Here is a 19960-nt window from a genome sequence, read left to right on the forward strand (position 1 = left end):
AAATGAAGGTAGAGAAAAGTAAATTTGCTAACATATTCATCTCTCTCCCATAATTGCCATTACACTCCTTCCAGATGCTTTGTGTGATAAAGCCAAAGTGATCTTTGTAACAGCTGAAGGCACACAGCTTGGGTTAACTCAGTTTTCTGGAAAACTAACAAGAGTGGCCCTGTTCTCACTGGGACTACTTATCCAAAAGGTGTTACCACACAGAGGATTAACACACCAACGCCTCCAGAGTGAAAAAGAAAATCCAAGTTAACTTCTCTAAAGCATCAGTCAGTTCCATCTCCAAGTCACCCACTGCAAGACTTGGTGATTTAGTTGGGTGTTAGAAATTCTTACCTTCCCCAAAGGGCCACCACCAAGTTCTACTGTTCACAACCCCATTTTCCCAAATCACAACAGGAGTATCCAATATTTAGGCATGAATAAGAACTTCAATAAATTTATGAAAACGTAACGCTTCTTTTAAGTAGTCAGTTTGTTAACAACCTGAATAGGAGATGGTTTTTCCCAGCCCATTTCAAAAATTCCCATCAGCAACTCCCGTTTCAAACAGTAATCTTCAAACTCGTTTCCTTTTGTGGAGGTCACATCCTGAATAATCAAAAAAAGCACATCCATAAGGTTAGGTCACACAACCCAAAGCAGCAGATTGCTCTGACTCAAGGAGAGATGGCCCACACAGGAAGGCCACCAAGCGCCTTCCCCTACTACAGAGGGGTTCCCGCTAACCTGCATGCCACCATCCAGTGGGGAAGGAAACATGAGCTTTCTCATAACCAAATACAGTACCGTGAGTATACCCTGATATCTCCCCATCTGCCTGGCAAGAGACACTGACAATCAGTCCATGCTGGAACACTAACCAAGTAAGAAATCCACAGTAAACTCCAGTTTGGAGCTTTCCAAGAGAAGCATCTCTCCCAGGCAGCCACTGAATAAATTAATTCACTTCAAACAGCAGGAGCTGAACAGCTTTTCAATCTGTGCTTAAGACAAATATTTTCCCGCTGCAGCTTCTCCCACATCTTTTAGTTAATATCTATTTCTACAGTTCAACCATCCTTACCGAAGTTTTGATTCTCAAATCCTTTGGAGGGAGTTTTAAAGTCTTCTTCCAGTCATCACCAGGTCTATAGCAAAATAAAGTAAAAATAAAATTAAAAAAAAATCTGGTTTAATACAGATACACCGAAGAACATGTAATATTTTCACCTCCTGAAGGCTAAAAGCGCCTACACATATGAGCTCAAGTCTTCTCTGAGCTAAGCAGGATGCAACAGGCAGAAAACTGTAAACAGAAAATCAGCAGTCTGCCAAGCGCACAAAAAATTTGTGAAATCTTTATCCAGTCGTGATTCACGTCCCATTTTTAGGGCACTGAATCAATCCAGTAGAACAGATTTAAAACTGAACACCAATTTAGTCATATGACAGAAACTGGCTATAATAAATCCACACGAGAATATTTCATCACTTAAAAAAAAATTCTCTTGCCCAGGGGACATCCATTCTTAAATCGTGAGTAATGTGAGAAGATATAAAATGCTTGGGGGGAGAAAATTAAGTAAGCAAACCCTCCACTTGTTGATCAAATGTTGTCTTTTGCTCTCAATGAGATTTAGACACCCATCCTCTCTTGAAAGTCACTATATAGAGGAGCTTAAGTCCTTCTCTTCCACAATTCCTGGAAGCCATGAATGAATTTAAGTGAGTTTAACTCTCCAGTTTTGTTAGACTAACCCATTAAAAAAAAAAAAAAAGGGGGGGGGGTGTCAGGGGACAAACAAGTTAGGCAAACTTTAAAAACCTGAGAATCCCATTACACACTCTTCTGCTGACAGTCAACATTTCCTTTGAAAATAATTAAGAACTAAGGTAAAAGAAAACGTCGTTCGGGGGGGCGAGGCCCATGAGGAGAAGAAGAAAAAGAACATATTACCGTACCGTCCAAATCTTTTACATCTTTCAGAATCTTCAACCAAGACACTCACGTTTTATTAGCACACTTCCAAAACCAGTTTGATGACAGGAAGGTATCACAGCAGTACCATATTATCTCAGCTCAGGCTTAGATAAGCCAGAGCATTACACCGAGGTGAGCAAGCACTACTCTTTAAGATCAATGACAAAAAGAAAACCAATTTCAAAGAACTTCTCACCATGAGAAAGAACTGCAATAAACAACTGAAAAGTATATACAACTGGACTGAGACTAGGCGGCGTTTCCTACTGTGTCTTAAATTTCAGTTCAGTTCCTTCCCACTCCCCAACTTCCCTCTCCTACCACTCACAATGAGCAACGAAAACAGGATGCCGCTGCTCAGTGGGCTACCTCTGACAAGCAGCCACACATTCTGAAAAGCAAAGCGTCAAATTTGATTTTCACAGCAAACACGCTGCAAACATCACCGTCAGAAAGAAGCTCACACACAGAAATACAGCTTTCTTTTCCTAACACGCATCACAGCATACTTCTAAACAGCCACTATCATAAAAAACAGAGAAAACGTTTTAAAATGGGAACCCACAAACACTTTCCCATACATGACTTATAAACAGTACATCTTATAAACTTACTACTTATAAACATTCTGTCTGCAGCAGCCAACAGAAACACTTACTTAATAGCGGTGGTCATACTCTGTGCTTGCTGTTGAGTGCCGTTATTGATTGTGTTGGCATTTTTCAGCTGGTTCATCTGTTGTTGAGTTTGTGTGCCTCCACCTCCTGGGCCCCCACTGGGTTTTACAGGGCCTCTCAACTGCCCATTCTGACTGGATAGACCCATTATAACAGGGTTCTCTGTTCTGGCCGTGCTCATGGTTTTGTTTTTAAAGATGTCTTTTTAGACTTCAAAACTTTGAAAGTCAGTACAGAAACTGTAATAACAGTTTATTAGACTCTCCAAAACGAAGAGATAAATAAGTCTTGCTCAATATATGAGTCCTTTATTGCAATGCAGGCAAGCACCTGTAAGTCACTCAAAAGTAAAGTAGTAACTTGCTCTGATGCACTGTGGATCAACTTTTTTTTAAAAAAAGCCCTCTAACAAAGTTGAGTTATATCAGAATTCACTTGCTTCAATCTGAAAGAGAAGCAGACAATAACAATTAGTATGCGCACTTTCGTCTACATAAATCACATAGGGTTTACATTTGCATTTAAAGAACCACATTGTCCCAGGCAGGGTTTGCTTTTCTGTTTCTCAGTGATATTTATCCAGATATGCATCAAACTTTTCTCCACTTTCTATAAAGTTGCATGCACCACCTTCAGTCACCAAAGATAGTTTTCTAAACAGCTGTACTTTTAGCAGCTTTTCAGCAAGTAACCATTTGGAAAAATATTGCCTGCCCCACCTTGTAAAGTAAGCATGAATTGTATCAACTGCTTTGCCAGTTCTTGAAATTCCCCAGCTTCTGGGACACAGCAAAGCAGCCCTAAAACCCTAAGCAACAATGTTATGTACAAGTATGTGAGAGGAGGCAAGGTCACAACATCAAGTGGACATTCCAGTTAGAACTGACAAAACCCTGAAGTTACTCTGATCACCCTTTTCACTTGGAAAGGAAAACAGAAATTATGTTAGCTTTTTTAATTAAACCAAACCACCACACCACCCCCCAACAAAACAGCTTCTCCTCCTCTAATCCAAAAAATTAGTTCAAGCAGCTTGCTCAAACTTTTAAACTGGGTAGTGATATAGCACCATATGGAATAGTGAAACTATAAGTATCATCCAGATGAACTGACAGTAGCTTCCTGTTTTGTTAAGTCCAAGTGACTGAGCCTAAACTGAAGGAGTAATAAGACATGTACACTAGATATCTAGCTTCCTGCTTCTGTGTTCCAGATGACGTTAACTTCTACCTGTCAGTAACAACTATAGAGCTCAAAAGATAACATTTAGTACGCATGATCCAATATCAATTCTGTTTTTAACAGAAAGGTTGGCAAAACCATAGAGAAACTCTTCTCCTTATATAAAGTAAGCATGGACCAGAGCTGAAAAACTCTTCACAATCCTATTAGAAAGCCAAGACATTCCTAGTTTGAAACCTTTAGGAAGCAACAGAAAGCAGGCTTGCCTGTACCATTTCTCATCACAACGCATCTGTATCTTGGGAAAAACACACAGGAACAAACAGCAGACTACTGCTTCCTAACTTCGGCGTCGCAAAAAAAAAAAAAACAAAACAAAACAAAAAAAAAAAACGCGTTTCCCCAGTGACTAAAAGGCACATTTAAGAGCATTTCAATAAGATGGAAAGCCTCTTCCCAGGCTTCCAAGCTGTTTCCAAGCACGTCAATTCTAGCTTCACAGCAAAAATTTACAGTTTGCAGAACGAGGATTTTTCTGCTAGTTATCGTCCTACTGAAAGCACTGTTTCACGGCATCTTTGAAGAGAGACTTCTGCCCATTAACTCTAAAAATTGGACGAGTCACAAAAGTAACCACTGCTGCCTGAAAGACCCGGATACTAAGGCCGAGAAGTTGTCCGCTATTGTAGGAGATGGAAGCTTTCAGTCCCTTAATCCCCCTCGCTCGTAACCACCCTTTAAAAGGACAGAGATTAGGAAGAACGCACCGCCTCAGCGAACCGAACGAAATTCCCCGTTCCGAGACGAGAAGCGCCACCATTTCGCAAGCCGGTGGTCCGACGGAAATAAGGCCCCCGCCACCACAACTCTCCTCTCCGGGCGCAGACCACGTAGGCAGGCGGGCAGGCGTTCCGGGCAGCCGCCGCTCGGCCTTTCCCGTCCTCCACCGGCAGCCGAAACCACCAACCTACCCCCACGCCTCAGCAGAGCGGGGGACACGTAGTGACTGGTGGAGAGCACTGATGACTTCTCCGTTCGGCAGCACCTTAGACCTCGTAACAAAGATACCGGAAACATTTCACCTTCCTTAGAAAAACCTGGAAAGTTGACGTGACTGCGTTAGGCAGTTGTTAAAACACAGCTAATGCAAACGTGAGAACAACAGACTCTGACCCACAGCGTGCAGGAGCCATAGCTGTTGATCATGGCAGCTTGGAAATGGCTATTTCCTTTTTTAGAGAGCTGTTAACTTAGACCAGGATTTTGACAAACTGAGGCACAACACAAACGTCTGTCAAGGGGTAGCCTAAAAACACTGGCAATTCCAAACCTATTTTGCAGACAATTTTTTGTTCACGTATTTTTCAAAAACAGGCATAGAAAGGCAGGAAAACCCGTTTGTTTCCCCTCACAGCATTGCATTTTTTCCTGGTTCCTCACATCTACAGACGTTTTTGTAGATGGTTGTTTATCCCTACCCTCAACCACACAACGCATGCCCAGGGCCAGTGCTCCAGCTCACAAGGTGCACGTGCCCACCCTTAGCACCCCAAGAGGTCTGCGGGTCGCAGTGGGAGGAAGATGCCACACGGTTCCCTCCTGTGTAGGCTGCAGCACAGTCATCTTCATCAGGCCTGGCAATCCTTCCGGTGTAGTAATTTCACATATCCCTGCCTGATTCTTGTGGGCAATAAGATCAGGACAGCCTCGTCCTTAATTTCTTTCATTCTCTCCCACACTACCTGCTGCTCTGCTGTGGGGCTGCTGCCCTGTCCTGAACTGCTGTCCCATGGGGCAGAGAAGTTGTCCCTGGCACAGAGCTCCCTTGTCAGCCTCTCTCCCACACAATACATCCCTCTTTCTTTGCAAACCTTCTGTTCCAAGCATGGCAAGAGACAACCTGAAAAGAGCGGTGCTGTGCCTTCAAATGCCAGGGGAGCAGAAAATCTGCATGTCACGGGTTTCTTGCTGTGCCAGCTTGTTGTGCCTCTTGTTGGCCAAAGGGTGCAGCAAGTTGCAGCTGCAGAAGCCTCGACTCGCCCATTCCCACAGTCAGAGGCACATGCTGAGCATGACCTTCCTTCTCCGGCATCTGCTGCTGCTGCTGCTCCGGCCCCACAGTGCAGGGACCAGCATCTGATCTCAGCTCCTCGCAGGGCTAAGCATCACACTTTGCAGTGAGAGGTACAGGAAATAGCATGCTTAGCCTTAAAAGAACAAATGACAATAGAGGTTAACAGATTAGTAAACGTAAGTAACATCTCTAGGCAGTGCATGCTTTGCAAAGCTTTAGTTATGGCAACAATCAGAAAAGATGAGAGGTGGGAACATTGAGGACCTAAAGCCATCTGGCTTTTCTCCAGCAGAGCTCAGAAAGTCAGCATACAGTAGATGCCCCTGTTAGTCACATAGTTACACAGAACAGAGTAACTTAATAAGAAAGTAGTGCGTTTTATTATCCTTACATAAAACTGAATGATTTCTTATTATCGGAATACCTTAAACACATTAACAAAGTTTTATGTTCCTGACAAAACAAAAACAGTTCTCTGGTGAGAACGTATACCTGTGGCAGAAACCCAAAGTTCAGCCAGGAATTCCTATGTACGGACACCAAAACAATCCTCAAATATTTATTGTTAAATTTTGCAATGATCTTCTTCCATAGTCAGTTCCTCACCTGCCTGTGAAGAGACAGTATTTTTCATTTAAATTTCTTTTCTCCCCCATTATTTTTCTCCCGGGCTCTTTTCTCACTGTCGTCTTTCTCACAGTTCATGTTACAGCAACACATGGATCCTGTAGATCACGTCTGTACGGTGGCAGGCATTTCCTTGGTGTAGTACGTGTTTGCAAGTGAAATAATTTGTGTCTGTTGCTTCAGAGTGGGCTCCCTGATGCCCTCATTCCCACGCCACATCCAAGGGCCAAGTTTACAGCCTGGGAGGTGTTTCCAGCCTATAGTTCCCCATAGCAGCATCCTACAGACTGTCCCTCTGACCCAAGAGGTTCTGTCAAATACCGACTCGCAGTCCCTCACTTTCCACGGTACTTCTGCTTTGCTCACGGGGTGGTTGGGCCTGGGGGCAGGCAGCACCTGTTGGAGGTCACAAGCTGTCTCACAGACAGAAACGATCCCAAACATGTCCTGCCATGGGGAGCAGCACCCTAGCTGGTAGCCCTTAAAGGAAGTCCCCGATGCTGAGTGCTCCACCCTCCAGTTCTAGCCAGGTGAAAACATCCTTCCTAATGTCTCTGTCTCCCCAGACACAGCAGTACCCCACTTCTCACCTCACCCCACAGCCCCGGCAGCGCAGGGCCTTGTGACAGCCCTCCTCGTGCCCTCCCTCCAGTTCTGCTGCTTTTCATCCTCTCCCTTTAGGGAGAAGAGGTGCCCAGGGGCTGGTGTGTTGGGTGCACACGTGCAGGTGCCCATGGAGGTTCTCGGGGCAGGGGAGGACAGCAACATCCTCAGGGCAACAGGTCCCTGTCAAGTCAGGATCACCAGGCCCCTGCTAAGAAGCGTGAGGAGCAGATGGTACTAAACAGCGCTCACCAGAATAACACCGCCTCCTTCTTCACTGGTTTGAGTCCCACCACGCTCCTTGCTGGGATAGGGGCTTTGGTGTGGCTGTGCTCAGGCAAGCCTTGCTGCTCACAGAGGAAAAGCTTCCTGCTAAACTGCCACCTGTGATGCCATCCTATCCTACTGACCCAGACTGGGGTTTTCACACTGTGAATTCTGCTGCTGCAACATGACTGGACAAAACGCCCATTTCCCCGAGCAGAGGAAATCTTGGTTTTCCATCTTTGCTATGGGCAAGACAAGCACTGCAAGAAGGTGTCTAATCAAGGGGCTTCGTCATGTGTCACACAGCAGATCTGTCACTGCTCACTAATGCCCTTCCCTAGACCTGCAGAGCAGCTGCTGAGGCCGGGCTTTCCTGTACAAGCTGCCACATGGCACCTGAGCCAAGGCGAAAGGCAGAGCAGTGGAAGACGAGCAGATGTCTGCAGGTCACTCAGGTTAAAGCAGCCAGGAGACCCTGAGGTGGAGGGTGATGGTCATACAGAGCACACCCATGGTGCCTGCCAAGTCTTGCACAGCCCCAGAGAGGCACCTGGATCTGGGGTGATTTCTGGTAAGGGTGTCTGTCCCTCAATACAGAGCTTTCCAAAGCCTTTTGGACCACTTGGGATGAGGACTGCTGTGAGCAAGAGCCCTGGAGGTTTCCAGGGAAGACCTGTAGACGTTCAGGATCTTCTCTAGTACAGGCTAAAGGAACATGGATTCTTCAAACTGTGCTTTAAAAATCAATTTACAGCACTGAAAAAAAAAAAGATGATAAAGCTAGATGCTAATCTTTCCATCAATTAGGTCACTCTATGACTGGAGCTCATTTGCCTTGCAAATATTCTATTGTTACATGCTGGGTCCCTCCCTACTCACTTAAATGATTAACTCCACCCCAGAAAAGAAGAACTTTTGCTGAAACTGCTGGAGGAGAGACAGATCCTGCCCCTGAAACCATGGGGCCTGTCAGCTACTCATCAGAGACCTATGACTTGGTGAGTCGGGCCTGGCTTTGCTTGATAACAGGGAGAGCAGGTAGAGCTGGGGTGGGCTGTAAGACCTGCTTTCTCTCTGTCCATCTTCTCACACTCCTGTTGGCAGAGGGAGAGCTCGAGCGATTTCTTATGCTGGCACAATTAGCCCTCGCATCCCTTAAGTCCAGACTTGACGGACAGGGGTACTGCGAGCAACAGCGCGGTGCTTGCAGAGAGCTGGCATAGCATGGTGGCAGCCATTGTGATCCAAGGGTGCCCGGTATTCCCTCAGGGACAAGATCTAGCTCCTGGGACCTTGTGCACAGGCGTTCTAGCGAACACTGTCCTGGTGTGGGGACCCAGACCACGGTCGCTGCCAAAGGGCCAGGTGTCTCACTGGAGAGCTGGGCTGGTGCAGCCCTGTCCTGCGCTGCCAGCCTGTCCCAGCCCCTGTTCCCCCTGCCCTGCTCTCTGCACAGCCTTTGACACAATGTGGGCATAAAACACTTGTTCTGTCGGGCACCTTATGCACCAGTCATCAGTGGTGTAAATGACTGCACGCAGTGTGCAGAGCCCTTCAAATCCTGCGTGGTATCTTCACATAATAGGAATATCCAAGCAAACCCGATGCTCTCTCCGTGTGTGACAACCCTTGATACGACCATACCCGCTTCTACCCCTGCCTGCCTTCTCCATGAAGGGGCTGCCATAGACTGCTGACAGGGAGTACGCAGTATATTTGCAAGAGGGGAATTTTAAAGAAGAGAAGAGACATTGCAAGTACTTCTTCTAATAAGGGGCGATGACACCGTCTATTCTGCCCCGTAGTTCTATCCCCTGCATTTGCAAGCAAAAGACAGCAGCTGCATCTTTTAGAGTATGTCATTCTATGCAAGGGGAAGTCCACAGCAGTGCTATCATTAGCCTGGTTTTCAAATGTTGCAGTTCAGAGTTTATTTTTTAATACGGTGGCTTTCTGCAGCAGACCTCAGTTTTTGTTTAGTTTCTCTAAAGAGAGAAATGCTGGATTTGATTTTTAAAAGTTTTTCTGTCCTTCTTTTGTCCTATACTCCAAGAAAGAGAGAGAAGATGGTGGGGCAAGCCCTACCCTCCTTGTTTTTTCCAATTCATCCAGTATAAAAATCCTTTGTGAATGGCGGTCATTCCTTTAGATCTTTTTTGGGGGAAGACATTTCTCCCCCTGATGCTAATGCTTGCTGAGAGGTTAAAACCAAACTCAAACCTTTTTAAATCTCCACGCTGGTTCATTCCTCCAGCTGAGCTCTCCATTGGAAATCTGTCCCACCACCAGGAATCCAGCGAAGTGGAAGCACGCCACCCGCCTGCCTGCAGCGTGTCACACGCTGTAAGTAAGTGGCTGCTTGGGGCAAAACTAAATTTTTTAACACAGGGGGGTTAAGCAGCACTGGAACTTGTTGTTTGTATGCAATTCTTTCCAGAACTTTAGCTTGGTGATTTTACCTCTGCTGCGAATGATTGTAAGTTATAAAGGAGTCCACATGTGACAGAGGGGAAAGCTGGCTTTGGGATGGAGAGCCAACAGTTAGGTGCCACAGCAAGAACAGTATTATTCCCTGTCTCCAATTTCCCACAGCTGTGAGTTTGTGATACACGTTTTCCATTCCTGTCTCCTGGGAGCTTCCCAGGTTTGGCTTCCTGCCAGCAACAGGCCACAGATCTCACACGAGCAACACCACATTTGCTTTGGTGGTTGTTTTTTATTTATACTCTGCACTTGTAGCAGCAACCTATTCACAGAGATTTGCAAAAAAGCCTCAACGGTGTCCTGTCAAAGTGGTGACACAAACCTCACCCTGTGCACTCACCAGAAAGGATTGCTTGACCAACTGAGCAAGCACGGAAGGAAAAACTATGAGAATGTTTGCACTGAAATGGCATTTATATGAGTATCACACAGTGAGTGCAGTGAGGGCCTCACCTAAACTTTCATACCGTATGGGACCACTCGTCTCCGTAACCTTGTAGAAAAATAACGTGCCCAAAATAACAACCCTGTTTCTCCATAGCAAGAAAGCTTTGACAACTTAGCCTTCCTCAGCTGCAGACTAGAAAAACAAAAACACAGTTGCAGAAAGACCACCGAAATCTCCAACAGGTCCTTTGAGGTGCTGCAGCCCAGTTTTCATTGTAGCAGGACCAACATGACTCAAAAGCCATAAAGACACCTGTGCTACAGTAACGTGGCATTTCCACAGACTTTGCTCTTACTTGTGGGTTTCCCTAGTTCAGCACCTGGAGAGGGGATGAGCAGAAGCTCTGTCAGTAACTTGCACCAATGTGGGCAATTTCATTTTTAGGGCTTTGGGAATGAAACATGCTTCTCCCGGCCCTGGCATGAGCTAGAAGGGAATGACTCACGTGGAAAATCCCTAATAGTGTACAAGCTGCTTCTCTTCTGCAGCCAAATGTTTTGATCGCTGGCAGTTGTGCGGAACTGAGAAAAGCAGCTGACACACAGAGACCGGAATAGCTGTGAGATGTGGGTTAGAGGGGAAAAGGGATCCCCAAAGAAAGACCACACAGGAACCGGCTTCCCAGGCATGCCCTTAGCTGCTCAGTGACAGGAAAAGACCCACCTCCAAATCTGGCTGCCATCTGCATGCCGTTGACTTCTCCCATCCCAGATCAGGCAGCTGCCCTCTTCCAGCCCAAGAAATATGAATCACAGCAGTCCCCAAATGCCTTGTCTTGTCATGTTCAGTGCATCTCCTGCAGCTCTGGTCCTTGCCCTTCCTGTCTCAGCCCAGACTTTGACTTTTCATCCTCTTTTATTTGTCTCCAACTCACCTCTGTCTGCTCCCACCCACACTCACCCCTCTGCTCAGAGATGCACATGAGAGGATGCCTCAGACACAGCTCAGCGCACACTTCCGCTGCCCGTGGCAAGTGGCTTACAGTAAGAGCCCTACCTGCCATCTTATCAGCAATCAGATGGTGTCTGATAGTGGCACTCAGCCTCTGCCCCTCTGGCTCCAAATGCAAGGTGATGCTGGAAACCGTTCAGCCACCAAAGCCATTGAACACCCTGCAGGCTGCCCATCCGCCCTCGCTGATGGTGCTGGCGGGGCTCTGGGCCGTGTTTCAACACTGCAGCCACCAAACCTGGCCATTTCCCATCAGTTCCCCTTTCCCTTTAAAGCTGGAACCCTCCAGTCTCTCCCCAGTGAAATTTCCCTTTCCAACACACGTTCTCTTCAGGGTTTGCAGCATGATCAGCCATGCATCCTAAGCAGACTGCTTTGGTTGCTGTCCCAGATTGTAAACATTTCTTGGTTTGGTTTTGGTTTTTAGGGGAAGATTCAAGGATCTGGCCCTGGCCAGGTTTCTGAGCATGTTGGCAACTCCTGATGCAGGGTCTGGGTACAGACTAGGCAGGAAATATTTTCAAGCCAGGGAGAAAATAACCTGGGAGGGGTGTCTAAAGCCTTTTGTTTTTAGCAGCAATCTCCAGTCTCCAGAATCTTCCCCTAAAGTGGAAAAAATAATTGTTCTTTGGGAATACAAATGCTTCTCACCAAAGGCTTGCAGCCCCCCCGTTACATTAGGGGAAGACAGTCATGTGTGTTTGAGGTTTTGAGCAGGGAGGAGGACTCCTGGCTCCCGAGAGGGCTGGCTCTTGTCCGTTTGGGATGAAGCACTGTGGCATCACAGCACAGCGGCCGCACTGCTGGGTGCAGAGCCAGTGAGGAACGGGACGGTGGCAAGATCGAGAGTAGCCTAGGCCAGACCAAAGTCTGTCTGGCTCAATGCTCTTTCTGGCAGTAGCCAGAGGTAGAGGCCCGGGGAAGAGGGCAAAGTTGGGCAAGCTTATCTGGCTCTTTCCCCAAGGGCTCACTCACCCTCCTACTGTCTGCTACTCGGGGACTGCCTGAGCCAGCTGCCTGCACGACGCATTCAGTAATGTTCCGTAGACTTCTTCCCCATCGACCTGCCCAGGCTCCCCTTGGAGTCATGCGGATTGGTTTCAGCATCACAGCAGTTCGAGATGAGTGCTTACCCCAGACAGTCGTGTGTGGAGGCACCCAGTACGTCACCCAGGGAAGGCTGCCTGAGAGAGAAGAGACATACATCACCCTTCTCCAGCTGGGCACAGCACAGGACTTGAGGCTGGTCACGGTCATTTGGCTTAGCAGCACGTGGAGGGAGCAAAAACCCCCAGATCAGCTCTAAAACTGTTCAAAGCAGGGCTAGTATTTTTAGATGGGAACTTTGGCTGTGGGAAGGAGCAGCAGGTGCAAACGGCTACAGCTAGCAGTGAAAGGTATGAAAGCAGAGAGCAGAGACTTCCGCTGTGGTTGATGCTGAAGTCTCGGCGCTGGTCTCCAGAGAGGGTGTGGGTGGAGGAGCTCAGAGTAACTGCTGCCGAGCTCTTCCCTGTTGTCACTAATTTCTCAGCTTGCTGCAAGCCTCTTGTGTCATTCTCCTTTTGTGCTCATCTGTGTCCGAGCACTTGGCTTTTGTGAATGCCCCGCTTCTGCAAGGGGCCTGAGGCCAGCCAGAGCATGCCCTCCGTCTGGGGGCTCATCCCAAGCATGACTCCAGCTTCCTGGCACTCAGGACTTGCCCGCAATCTCAGCCTGAATACAGGCTGCTCATCTGTCAAGGAGTTACAGCTGCACATCTGCGGCGGCTCTGTCACACTTTCCTTACTGGGTATCAGCCCAGGGTCTGAATGGTGTTTTCAGATTCCCTTTCCTGCTCTGACTGCACTTAATTCAGAACCGCAATGTTTACACACCAAACAGATTTCTCTTTCCAGCACCCACCCCTGTAGCCCTGGCACCATGGTGCCTCAGGAGCATTCCTCCAGCCGAACACTCACCCCACACCTTTCTCTGAGCGTGTGGAGAGTGATCCCAAGCATGCTGCTGCTGTCCCCACCTCGCCTGGCTCTGCCCTAGGCAGCTCCAAGGTCTCTGAGGAGAAGAGGCAGAAGGGGACAGGATCCATGCACATAACCTGGGGTACAGATGTGCTGTGTGGTGAATCCCACCACACCACCTTTGTACCTGACAGCAGGCAGGACAGGGACAGTCAGTGTCAGAAATGGGTGGAAAAATCAGGAAAGCTGGTAGAGGAAGGTTCTGTGCTGTGTGAAAAAGCCAAAGCCACCAGCAGGTAACTTGGCAAGAACCAGAAGATGAAACCGGTCATCTGTCTAGACACCGGAACATCCCCAATCACGCTAGTTAATGATTACAGACTGAGCAGCCCTTGCTATGGTAGATTGGGACAAGCAGCTCTGCATGCCACCACTGCACCTTCTGACACTGCAGGGGCCTCCCAGGTCATCACGCCGCAGACAGGCAGCACCTCCTTCTGATGCAGGCAGGCTGCAGGACATGGGGGTGCTCTGCTCCAGGTCTGCCAGGTGCAGCTGAGGGACAGGGTTCCTGTGCTCAGAAACTCCCTTCAGGTAACCAGACTCTCTCTGTTCCCCAGAGCCAGGTAGAGCTGAGCGGTTACTATGAAGCCGAGAACACCACCCCCTCTTTGGAGGGCTACTTTTGCTTCAACCCAGCCTCATCTGTGGTCGGCAACCAGAGAGACCCCTTCAGAAAGGTCTTCATGCCCCTCATCTACCTGCTGATGTTTGTGTTGGGGACTGTGGGCAACGCCCTGGTCCTGGTCATTTTAGAGAGGTTCAAGCGGTCTCGTACTACCACGGAAAGCTTCCTTTTCCACCTCACCCTGGCCAATCTGGCACTATTGCTCACCTTCCCCTTCAGCGTGGTGGAGAGCTTGGCTGGGTGGGTATTTGGGAAGTTCCTCTGCAAGATCCTCAGTGCTGTCCACAAGATCAATTTCTACTGCAGTAGCATGCTGCTGGGCTGCATTGCAGTGGACCGCTACCTGGCCATCGTCTATGCCATCCACACCTACCGCAAACGCAGAGCTCGCTCCATCCACCTCACCTGCACGGTGGTCTGGCTCTGCTCACTGCTTCTGACCTTACCTGATCTCATCTTCATGGAAGTCTGGACAGACGACAGCAACCGCAGCATTTGCTATTTTCCAGAGGTTGGGATTGATGGCAACAATGCCTGGCTGGCGACCCGCTTCCTCTACCACACTGTGGGCTTCTTCGTGCCCCTGCTGGTCATGTGTTACTGCTACACGGCCATCGTCCGGGCTCTGTGTCACTCCCAGCGCCTGCAGAGGCAGAAGGCTGTCCGTGTGGCCATCCTGGTCACAGGCGTCTTCCTGCTCTGCTGGAGCCCATACCACATCGTCATCTTCCTGAATACACTTACCAAGCTAGAAGCCTTCACCAAGAACTGCCTCCTGGAAGACCAGCTGGACACGGCCATTATGGTGACGGAGGCCATCGGCTTCACACACTGCTGCCTCAACCCCATCCTCTATGCCTTCATTGGAGTCAAGTTCCGTAACGACTTCTTCCGGATCCTGCAAGAGCTCAGCTGCATAAGCCAGGAGACCCTGCAGGAGATCCTGGAGGTGACAAGGAAGGGCAGTGGGATCGAGTCTGATAACACCACCTCTATCTCCACTTTCTAGCTGGGAAGGGCTGCCTGCAGGGCAGAGCTAGCCTGGGGGCTTGCCTTCCCAGTGGCACACATGCTGTGGCCTCAGTCCCAAGTTTCACAAGCGTCCCCACCACTTTCTTCGCTCCTCAGAGAACTGAGGTCCAATAGCCACTGAACACCCAAATCCCACCAGATACCTTCCATGTCTCCTCCTGGTCCTCATACCTGTAGGACTCCATCTGGCAGCTGTGGTTGAACGTGAGCTGTCCAATGGTCACTGAATGAACCTCAGCAGGTTGAACCTGACGTTTCCATCTCTCCCTCGAAAACTTGACCGCAGATATCCTGTGCACAGAGCCAGGCACGAGACCGGGTTGCCAGGGACAAGGAAAAAAGTGCAGCCAAGTAAATGAGGAGTCGTGTCAGTGAGCAAGGACCGAGGACTAAAGCTAAGCAGGTCTCCATTTCACCTGCTCAGGTTGGTAGAGATGTGCCCAAGGGAAGCAGTGGGACTCACTGGCTGTAGCAACTGGAACTAGAGATGCAAGTGGGACCAGTGGGGGATGCAGGGCTCACTCCAGTAGCACAGGCACATGGTGCTGGATGGTCTCTGGCTGCAATATTGCTCCTCCTGCTGCATGACATCACCTGGCCAGCTACAGCATGTCAGTCTTTCCAACATGGCTCACACAAAGAGGTCCTGCCACAGACCAAAATATTTGACTGTCACAGATTCCTTTGCTGACACCAGCCACATCCCTTTTCCCACTCTGTTTACTGCTGTTTGTTAAGAGCTCCAGTGAGCGACAACTGAACCAAACACCTGACTACGCAGAAGTTTTCCTTTAAGGAAGAAGGCTGTCCTCAGGGACAGATTCTGTCTTGTGACTGAGCACTCGGGAGAAGAACCACATAGCTCTGGGAGGCTCAAGGTGTGACTTCTTATTTTTTTGCAGCTAGCTGTATGGCAATTTGTGGGTTCTGAGAGCAAAGGGATCTACTGCCCCAGAGTAAGGAAGAGAGCTCATCTGCATAATTTCTGTTTGTTTTTAGCAGGCTGGGAGGGAACATAGCGGTTTGCTTTGTACTGTGCTTTCTGGCATTTTTGCTCCACCTACATCTATGGGGCTTTCAGAGGTTCAGTGCATCCAGGCTGACACAGAACAAACCCGGGCACTGATCTTGCCTTAAACCACGAGTATCCAGCACCTGCTCAGATCAGGGCTGCTTGATAAAAATTTGGTCTAAAATAAGAGCGGCAGCTTTCACTGTCATTAATTATTGCCCTGCAAGCGGGTGTGTGAGGCAGCCCTAGCAGACTTGGGCAGCCTGTTGCTTCCTAGTAAGTCTTGTCATGGTATAACATCACAGCACGGACACAGCGTTGCTCCCTTACACTTCTCTTGGTAGCGAAGCAGTGCTGTGGTCTGAACTGTACAAGAGCCATACATACCAACTGTCACGCAAGCACGACCCTAATCATGAGCATGCTTTAAAATCCACTCTACCGTTCACCTCTCTTTTTAAGCCAAGTCGGAACAACGTCAGTCCTCCTGCTGCAGCAGGAATTTTGTGCTAAACCCACTGCTGAAGTTCAACCTGCTAACAAAGGGCTTGGTTGCAGCCGAACTTCACCGTACCCAAGGGCCCTGCTAAAAGGACCAGTCATTACAGAAGGGGTCACGTTACATCAGTCCAGCTCAGGCAGAGATCTCAATAGCTTGTTCTGAAATTGTGACTTGAGGGGAAAACTCCCCAAGCATAGGGCTTTTATACAAAGAGCAGTCCACCATTTCCTGCAGTGCTGCATCTTCAAAGCTGAAACCTGCAGGTAATGGTGACTGTAGTCATCCAAGCACATATGTGCAGCAGAGGAAAAGCAGCTCTCTGAAGCCAGCCCTCGCTATCTCAACCATTGTACCTGTGAGCAAACCCATTGCAGGTTCATTGTAAACACCTCCCCAGCTCCAGTTCTGATGGGAACTGTGTTCCTACAAAAAAGTGTTACTGAAGAAATGAACAAACGGGTGTAAAATTCTTACAGTGTTCACAAGATAAGAAGAAAATCTGCACACAAAACAAGAGAGAACAGATTATGCATCTATTGTTACTATCATTTTTAGTACTGTTATGTTGGTAAACTTTTAGAAAGTTCTGACGTGAGCTGTAATAAACAGTTAAATAATATTTTACCTTCTCACATATAGTGCTCGTAAGCAGTTGTCTGCAATCATGTCACTTTTGCAAGGGAAATGCATCAGAGAGCACTAAGCAGGTTAACGGCACCTTTCTGACAAGCGTTGCCGTCGCACACAGAGACCATGGGGCTCGTAAGAGCATCCCAGCACCTTCAGCAGTGCTGCAGAAGGCTCCGTTGCATTCAGGGTCAGCCCAGACCTACGTTGGCTCCTTGCCTTAGAGAGCCCCTTCCACCACCTGCAGCACCTCCCACCGCGGTTTTACAGCGGTTGCCAATCCAGGTGGAAAGCAGCCTGCACACCTGCGTTCAGCTCAGCCAGCCCTGGGAAGGTTTGGCTCCGAGCTGGCAGACCCATCCCCAAAGGGCAGACATCGCTGCTCCCGCAGCCAGCCTGATGAACGGTGACAAGAAGAAAGCAAGAGGAACTCTCCTTCACTGCAGAGGAAGCTGGGCTTTCCACTCAGTGAAATCCTCCCCATCTCCCCGAGGTTTGCATGGCTGTCACATGGCTCAGCCCAGAGCAGGCTTCCCTGCCAAGTGCCCGCACCACCGCAGCTGCCCTGGGCGCTGCAGCCCATGGACAGACCTTCAGGCTCCCTGGGGAGCTCTGCTCGTCCCCCGGCCCACTGCTACCAAATGAGGCAGATGGACTCTGCCCTCCCCGGGCTGCCAGGAAGGGAGATTGAGCCGAGGGAGCTCCGATGCAGCTCCTCTGGAGAGTGGGGATGTGGCATGTGGGCAGGCCACGTCACCACCGTCCACAACGCATGCTCTGCGACCCCGGCCCCAGGCTGTGCTCCGCTAACAAGGCTGGAGCAGACAACCCCCAGAGAGCCCTGGTCTCTGCTTAAGGCAGCCCCAAAGAGGGGTACACAAGACCCCCATGACCGCACACTGCTCTGCTTTTCTTGTGGGGCAACCGAGTGTCCCAGGAGACAGCGCTGGGGTGTTTCAGCAGAGCATCCTGCTACAGGCGTGCAGTGATCACGGGACCGCAGCGGGCAGCGGAGTGTGCACTGATGAGCGCAAGCCAGGGAACGCATGAATGAACCTGTGCCTGGGAGCGCTGCAGAGAATGGGCTCTCCCCACGCCCTTGCACCCCTGTGAGCAGCTCCAGCACCCCCTGCCCCCTGTGACTCACGCACAGTTTCACTTTCTTTACCTGGACCTACTTCCTTGCCCCAATCTCCCTGAACCAAACAAGCACTTCAGTGTCCCTATTGCTGCCTGCCATGTCTTCCTTACTTTGAGCACAAGTGGCTCTGGACAGACGACATCAAGGCCCACGAGGGTAGGTCCTGGGCAGCACACCACGTGCACCACACTACCCCTTTTTCTCTCCAAGTCCCCGGAACCGGCCTCTCGCCCCACTGCCATCACAGTGTGCTCTGCGTTTGCTCTGGCTCCCTGTGAGCTTTACCAGGTCACATGCCCATAACAAGTGTAAACTGTGGGGCTCCAGGCACCAGCAGACAGCTTGGGCAGCCAGGTACTGCTCTAGGTCACCTCTCCACTCTGCAGTCCTGCTTATGGACTACAAGACTCCCAGGGTAGTCCTGCCTGGACCCCCACCAGCCCTGTCCATGTCCCTCCACCTACCTGGGAGGACTGTCCCATCCTATGTCCTGCCAAGGCTGTTGCCTGGTTCCAGTCCAGCTTCTGCTGCCTGTAAGCTGCTTGCTGCAGGCAGGGCACAGCCTCGCTGCAGGGTCTGCACCGAGCGCAGGTGTCCCAGCGCCTCCAAGGATCTCATGGCCACCTCAGGAAGGGTGGGAGCTTCTCTTCAGCCGGAGACACACAGCAACCGCTTCGAAGTCACAGGAGACGGGACCTGCAGCCCTGGAAGCTGCACCCGTAGCTCAGGTGGTGGGTCCCTCTCCCTCTCCTACCCCTGCTCAGGGGCCTGCAGCTCCCTGCCGGGCACAAGTGGCTGGGAGCAGACATGCTCAGGAACAGCTGCCAAGTCAGGGACCAGCAGCAGGCAGGAAAATTAGGCCTTTTGCCTTATGACCATTACCTGTTTGCAGCAGCTAGAAAAGAGGATCCATTTCAAGGCACAGGGGCTAGAGGATGGGCTAGCATGGCAGAGGATGGGAGAGAACAGCCCGCACAGCCTTGATTTAGGCAGCAAAATCCACGATACCGTAACAAACCACTCTGAGCTGCGTGGGTGGGTCTCGCTCAATGCCGGGGAGCCAGCAGGCAGGTGGCCGAGAGGAGACTGAATCGTCCAGAGTGTGGCAGGCACTAAATGGCTGACCCTGCTGCGGGAAAGGGCTGCCCGAATTCCACAGGCAGAGAACTCCAACTGCAGCCAAGTTTCAGAATACCTCAGTGTACTGGGTCTGGCTGAACTGGAATTGGTCTTCCCCTATAGCAGCCCTCACGGTGCTGTGTTTTATGCTGTGAGCTGGCAGGGTGTTGATAGCACCCTGGTGCTGTGGCTACTGCCAAGCAGTGCTTACACAGCACCAAGGCTCTTTCTGATATTTCCCCCAGTGGGATGGGGTGGGCAAGATCTTGGGAGGGGACACAGCCAGGACAGCTGACCCAAACCGACCAAAGGGATATTCCATACCATATGACGTTTGCTCAGTATAAAGCTGGGAGAAAGGAGGAAGAGGGTGGGGTCACCCTTGGTCCTCCGAGGCAACCGCTACGCGTATTGGAGCCCTGATCCTGAGAAGGCCCAACATCGCCTGTCCATGGGAAATAGAGAATAAATCTGTTTGCTTTTGCTTCTGTGCACGGACCTTTGCTTCATTTTGCTTATATTAAAACTGCCTTTGTTTTACCCACAAGGGTTGGTTCATCTTCTTTCCCCTCTTTGCCCCTGTCTCTTATACACAT

General features: G+C 49.6%; 2 protein-coding genes across 3 annotated transcripts in view; one reads left to right on the top strand and one right to left on the bottom strand.

Moving 5' to 3' along the window:
- Nucleotides 1-18687, bottom strand: part of DDX6 (DEAD-box helicase 6) — a 31593-nt gene extending 12906 nt beyond the window's left edge. Inside the window, exons 1-4 of one of the 2 annotated variants that reach the window (XM_026863863.1) lie at nt 18677-18687; nt 2631-3094; nt 1076-1139; nt 496-600 (exon numbers count right to left, since the gene is read on the bottom strand). In XM_026863863.1, the coding sequence (XP_026719664.1) occupies nt 496-600; nt 1076-1139; nt 2631-2830 (369 nt within the window). In that variant the 5' untranslated portion in view covers nt 2831-3094; nt 18677-18687. Of the gene's footprint in view, nt 1-495; nt 601-1075; nt 1140-2630; nt 3095-4598; nt 4780-18676 lie in introns of those variants that run through there. The other variant, XM_026863864.1, reaches the window with a different exon arrangement.
- Nucleotides 8187-14940, top strand: CXCR5 (C-X-C motif chemokine receptor 5). Its single transcript, XM_026863865.1, has 2 exons — nt 8187-8400; nt 13864-14940. Exons 1-2 carry the CDS (start codon nt 8362-8364, stop codon nt 14938-14940), a joined length of 1116 nt encoding a protein of 371 aa, XP_026719666.1. The 5' UTR covers nt 8187-8361.
- Nucleotides 18688-19960: the final 1273 nt, after the last annotated feature.

This window comes from Athene cunicularia (genome assembly GCF_003259725.1).
Source record: "Athene cunicularia isolate RWA chromosome 24 unlocalized genomic scaffold, athCun1 chr24_part2, whole genome shotgun sequence".
NCBI lineage: Eukaryota > Metazoa > Chordata > Aves > Strigiformes > Strigidae > Athene > Athene cunicularia.

Bases quoted from the DNA above. Each gene is read 5' to 3' on its own strand.
- CXCR5 (XM_026863865.1), top strand. From the start codon at position 8,362: ATGGGGCCTGTCAGCTACTCATCAGAGACCTATGACTTG. The intron at 8,401-13,863 runs GTGAGTCGGGCC...TCTGTTCCCCAG, and splicing joins CATCAGAGACCTATGACTTG to AGCCAGGTAGAGCTGAGCGG.